We start from the raw sequence: 6,110 nt of genomic DNA on the forward strand, positions 1-6,110 counted from the left end.
ATTGTGATGGGTTTGCCAGAAATGTTATGTCATTATGTTTGGAGCTTCTGAAATGAAACATAAGAGAAAATATATATTTTCTGTGCCATTTTGAAAAGGTATCTGTCCTAATATTCAGCAGTGTGCAGATCCTTCAGGACCGACACATTTCACATCGTATTTGGAATAGATGCACCTGCAGGTCAATATTGTTTATAGACTAATTCTTCAGCAAACAAACTTTTTGATCTTATGCGGAACCACTTTATTTGGACGGTCCAATGTTGATGTTCACCTATCAGGTTACAGAAGGATGTTCAACAAAGTGTCACTTGCATATTTGCTGCATCTCTATAAAACTATGTAACCCTAACCCTCACCTTAGTTAACCCTAACCTTAATCTGACCTAGGGCTGGACGATAAATCAAGTATCATCATCATATTATCGTTTGTGATTTTGGGATATCGAGACGCACAATTCTGCCATCTGAACTGATAAGAACAAGCAAATTTTACTTAGAAACTCAGACAAAATGAAGTATGGTACGAATATTATGTGAAAATTTCAGTTTAGTTTGACATCACACCAAACATTACCATTCGGTTCAATATGATGAACATTAATTTGATTATTTAATGTGATTTCGCTTATGTAAGCCATATCGTCATATATATCGATATCGAAAAAAATCCTTATGATTATCGTGATATTGATTTCAACCATATCATCCAGCCCTATTCTGACCCTATTTTTGCCTAACAATGACTATTTACAGACTACTTTTCCCACTATAGTATCACTTGAACCAGACTTTTTAGTGACGCATTATATAGTAAGCTTGGACTATCCAAATAAGGTCTTATCCATACTATATTGTCCCAGCTATATCCTGATATAGGGTCATACTGTGTACACTTACTCATAGGGGTCATAGTACAGTCAATCATGAAATACCCATCCTGAGCTTTTTCTCTTGCTTTTATCAGAGTATGCAAGCAGCTAGGTTTAAACCCAGCCTTTTTGGATAATACATGTCTACTAGACTGAAGCCTAGGTGTGATTTAAGAGACTCTCTGTTTCAACAAAGATGCAAGCACGGCTCTGCTCAGTGGCGACTGGATTGTGTCGACATACCAAGGGCTCTAGCAAGAGATGACAATGTTGAAAATAGGTCAGAGGGAGAGAGAGTAGAGAGGGAGAGAGAAAGACCCCCTCTGAGCATCACGTACTGAGCCAGAACCTGGTTTTGATCAGCACATTCCATTAGTTAATACAATCACAATGCTTCCCCCCGTGCCAGCGGGGACTGCTCTGACTTGTCATGCAGTATTTTGCTTTAAAACCCTTTTTCGCAAACAGAGAATCCTCTGAGGATCGTGTTCATTTTTCAAATTACAGTATCGTTACCATCCCTCGCCTATTTGTCTTTCCAATATGCTGACAAGGCAACTCAGCATAACTTATGCCTCTTTGACTCACTACTGTCTCAAAGGACTGCTTGACAAGACTGTGTCTCATTATCAGGACAATATGCTTCAGAAGTTCAGTGGTAAGAAGCCTCTGCAAGCACAAAAACAACAAATAAATCATGATCATCCACAAAGCCTTTGTCATAGTGTTTTAATTCACAATTACTTAACAGAAACAGAAAAAAAGGAAAAGGCATCAGATATTTCATAGATTTCACAGTCTATGGATACAAAGAAGACATATTTCATGTGTCATTTTTGGAGTGGTGCTTTGTCCAGCCATTTAGCATTAAAATAAAGGCTTTTTAACTTTTTACAGGACAGTTTTTCTTCTTCTTTGGTCTACAAAGTTCATACCCCCCAACTTCCAATGGGCACCTCTCCAGCACATTTGAAACCAAGGCAGTGTTCCTCCTCTGTGCTATTTGTAATTCTGGAATGGATCTAATTGTCTCGAGTTAAATATCTGCAGTTACGCCCTGTAACTGCAAGGGGTCGCACTGATTGCAGTCCCAGGCAGCTGGATGTGGTCCAGCATGGCCAAAGGTCCATAAAACATTTCAGGGCTGGTCTGTGAAAAAGGGGGTCTGGGGTGTGCTAATGAATTATGTGGCCCTAGGTTAGGGAGGGTGAATGATGGCCGTCTCACGGACAAGGTCAAGGCTAATGTCAACCAGCAGCCCCTGACCCTGCCGTGTTCCCTGTGCAGTATGAACATCTGCACTTTAACCTCTTTTAAGGAGAGTCAGGGAGAGGAGGAGTGCTCTTAAATTGGACTTGAATGGAGGAAGCTATTCCCAAAAGCAGAAAGACATTCCTCTACATATCACAAGGTTTGTGTGTGCTCCATAGAACAAAAGGCACTTCAATGAATCCTGAACGCTGTCACGTTTTCTTGAATTTGCTGGTGACAAGACACAAAAAACATACATACAAAATAACCACAAATACATATATACACAAGTATGCCAAGGTTTTTGGTCTATGGTATAATTAACCATTCAGCACAAATACAGTGATTTCCAAATGATTGCCTTCCCAGCATTATCATGTGATTGGCATGCAAGCCACTGCTGACTTGTATTTGCAGCCACTGGAATGTCCTTTGTCCTTTCCACGAAGGGACATTTGCACACAGTCTCCTTTCACCAACTGCTGATGTGAACAAACAATGCCTCTAAATCCCTTTAATACAGTTGACAGTAATAGTAATTTACAGTGATATGCGCTTGGGATTAATTTAATTGACCCCGAGCATTTTGCATGAAAGGGGACCAAAGAGTCAAGTTTCACTACCTCAGACAAGAGGAAAAAATGCTTTTACCAATAGAACATTGATTTCCAAGGCTCTTAGCAGGATTTGGCTTCAGCTGTGAAATGTTGAAATGAACATAATTGTCAGATATTACCAGATGTTACAACATTACCCACCCAGATGATATTTTAGAACCATGTAGCCTAGTGCAATCATGAAGCAATCAGATCTCATGCTGTGTGGTCAGTGTATGCAACATCAAAGTTTTCCACCACACAGCAACCCCAACCCCAAAAAATGATCAGTGGTTTTCAGTGTCCGGCCCTTCCCCTCCTCTTTCAATTGATATTCCACAGTAATATCCGAAAGTGTTCGAAGAGTGGGCCGTTCCAAAACTCCTCCAGGCTCCTCTCTTACCTGGTCGATTGTCCACTCATCCTTATCTCTGAAATAGAGTCTGTTTATGTACATGTCAGCTTGTCCCCCTTGTCTGTTTAGACATGGGACTTGACCCCTGCTGAAGGGTTAGGGGCGCCCTGCTTGTCGTGAGCCCCCGAGATCCAGTGGTAGCAGTCGGTGGCGTTCTTGTTGCGCGGCTGAACGGCACAGCGGGTGCAGTAGATGATGCCCAGCGCCACCATCACCACGATGAAGATGCAGATGGGCACCAGGAGGCCCACCAGGAGCCAGCTGCTGCCCTGCTTCTGCTCCTTGTCGTGCTGGACGGAATCCACGCCGTCGCCTCCCTCCATGCCCTCACTTGGGGGTTGATGGGAAGCTGTAGGCTGGGGGGGAGGAGCTTGGGTGTTTATGTTGTCCTCTTGCTCCACCTCCTCCACCCCCTCCAACTCAACCACCTGCATCGGGAACTGGGAGTAATCCATAGTGGTGTAATCGTCATCCTCGTCTTCCTCATTGTGATAACTGGTATGAGCAGGGATATCCCGCTCTGTGACTGGATCCACAGGGGCTGGATTTCCTGGTTCCTGGCCAGCAGGGGTGGGGCTGTTCCAGAGCCAGTTCCAGGCCCCTTCAGAGATGGTGGAGGTGGGAAGGATGGAGAGACCGGTGGTGGTCTCCTCCTCCTCATCTTCGTACCAGTCCGAGGTAGGAGTAAAGGTAGGGCTGGTGGTGGGTGGCGACTGGGTGGAGGTGGGAATAGCTGTCAACTCAGACTCAACTCTGTCCCCCCATTCAAACCAGTATGGCCCAGCTTCTCCCCTATCCATGTCATCCTCCTCTTCCTCAGGCTCCTGTGTCGGAGTGTCCGGTGCGGGGTGGAAGGGCAGCTCCTCCTGAGGGGCACTGGTGACCCAAATGACATCAGAACCGTGGACTACGGGTGTGTCGGTCAACCAGTCCAGGGAGTCATCCACCTCTGGAGGCCAGTCAGTGTGGCTCTGCTCGGGGGTCCAGTGGTAGACAGGGTCCACGGGGTCCCATACAGGTCCGGGGTTGCGCGTGACCCAAGGGAAGGGAGGAGTGACAGCGGCTTGGACGTCCCCCTCCCCTATCTTCCGACAGGAGAACTGATCAGACATGAGCTCATAGCCCACCTCACAGTAGCACTCAAATCCGCCCTCATAGTTCACACACATCTGCTCGCAGGTCCCGGGGATCTGGCACTCATCGGTGTCCTGGCACCGGCTGGGGTCCTCAGGCAGAGGGGAGAAACCCAGGTGGCAGTGGCAGATATGGGAGCCCGGCGTGTTCTCACAGGCATGTTCACATGGATCGTTCATACACTCGTCCACATCCTCACACTCGCCGTCCTCGTCCGGGCGGTAGCCCTCCCGGCAGCGACATTCAAAGGTCCCGGGAGCGTTCACACATAGCTGCTCACAAGGGCTCTGGAGGCATTCATCCACATCCAGGCAGCCACGCTCATCTGGCGCAAGCATGTAACCCTCAGGGCATGCACAACGGTAGCCATCTGAGAGGGGCAGGCACTCAAACTCACAGGGTGCCCCCTGGCATACGTCGACCACCTCACAGCTCTCCCCATCCTCCCCCAGCTGAAACCCGTCTGAACACTCGCAGTAGTAGTGGGCACCGGCCTCCCTGCAGAAATGCTCACAGCCACCGTTGTCCTGCCCGCACCAGTTCTGTGACACAGGGGGATCGGAGCAGAGGGGGGCCTCCCGCGACCAGCCCACCGAGCCATCCTCCCGCAGCATACACAGAACTGACTGCTCATCCTTGGTACCTGCCGGGCAGGGCACGGTAGCAACCGATCCAAAGGGCACATGGGTTAGCAGGGTGCTTAGAAGGTTAAAGGGTGTAGTGTAGAGGGCATTACCAGCCCCTTCGCTCCACAAGGCACCACACATTCCTTTGTAGGTATAACGGCACAGATACCCATCCACAGGGACGGAGCAGGAACCGTCCAGCCATTTGAAGTTATGGTGTTGCTCGTGAGCGGACGTGCTGTAGCCCATAGCCACACAGCGGGGACCCGAGCACGTACCGGGATATTCTTCCCTCTGCCAGTTGGTATACAGGGTATCCTGGTCTCCTGTAGTCCAAGAGAAACCCCGGAGTGGGCGCGAGGCGGTGCACTGGCGAGGCTGGCGCTGGAGGCCGATCCATACCTGGACCTTGGTGCGGGAGTGGCGCAGGTCCACATCGGAGAAGAGAGCGGCGATGGTGTCGGCTTCCTCCTGGCGTTTGATGGTGGCTAGGTTGCCTCCTTTTTCCTTGCAGGCCCTCCAGGACTCCAGGAAGGTCTTGCGTTGGAAGTAGACCACAAAGCAGCCGTCCTTGTTGCACAGAGCGTCCCTCTCTCTCAGGTCCTGGGCCAGGACTGGAGTAACTCCAAAGAGCAAAGTCAGCTGGGAGATGAGGAGAAGAGCAGCAGCACTGTGTATCAGGGAGCCCATTCTTCACTCACCGCTGTCTTCTCTCTCTCTCTCACACTGGATGTCTCTTTGCTCTCTGCCTCTCTCTCACCCTAACTTTCTTGACACTTTTATCTCTCTGCCTTTGAAACTTTCTTCAGCAGTAGTTTTTTTTTTCTCTTCACTGCCTTTGTTGTCTATCTGAACTTTTCTCCCTTCATTTGGACCCCCTCAGTTTTTCACTTTCTCTCTTTCAGTCCTCTCTGTGCTCTTCACTCTGCGCTGCTAAAACAGATCTGCGCTGGAGTTGAGTGCTTGCAGATTGTCCCCAGATTTCGGAGAGAGGGAGGGAAAGGAGGAGGGAGGGAGGTATAGCGAGGAGGGTGGGCAGAAGGGGAGAGAGGGAGGGAGTTGAAGAAAAGAATTGTATGTTTTTGGAAGAGGCGGTGGGGGGGGCGGGGGGGGGGACTATGTAGATGTGTGTGTGAGAGTGGGGGGAGGTGCGCTGATCTGTGCATTTCTTCATTTCGGAGCATGTCGTATGGTTTTCATAAGCCCGTTTATGGAA

At 48.7% G+C, this 6,110-nt stretch overlaps 1 protein-coding gene across 1 annotated transcript; it reads right to left on the reverse strand.

The window, feature by feature from the left end:
• Positions 1-1,602: 1,602 nt before the first annotated feature.
• On the reverse strand, positions 1,603-5,767 carry cd248a (CD248 molecule, endosialin a). The gene has a single exon (XM_071527371.1). It carries the CDS (start codon positions 5,582-5,584, stop codon positions 3,200-3,202), a length of 2,385 nt encoding a protein of 794 aa, XP_071383472.1. The 5' UTR covers positions 5,585-5,767; the 3' UTR covers positions 1,603-3,199.
• Positions 5,768-6,110: the final 343 nt, after the last annotated feature.

This window comes from Centroberyx affinis, unplaced genomic scaffold (assembly GCF_046629955.1).
Source record: "Centroberyx affinis isolate AG114_WGS23_722 - 3 ecotype Tasmania unplaced genomic scaffold, CSIRO-AGI_Caff_v1 ptg001525l_1, whole genome shotgun sequence".
Classification (NCBI taxonomy): Eukaryota; Metazoa; Chordata; class Actinopteri; order Beryciformes; family Berycidae; genus Centroberyx; species Centroberyx affinis.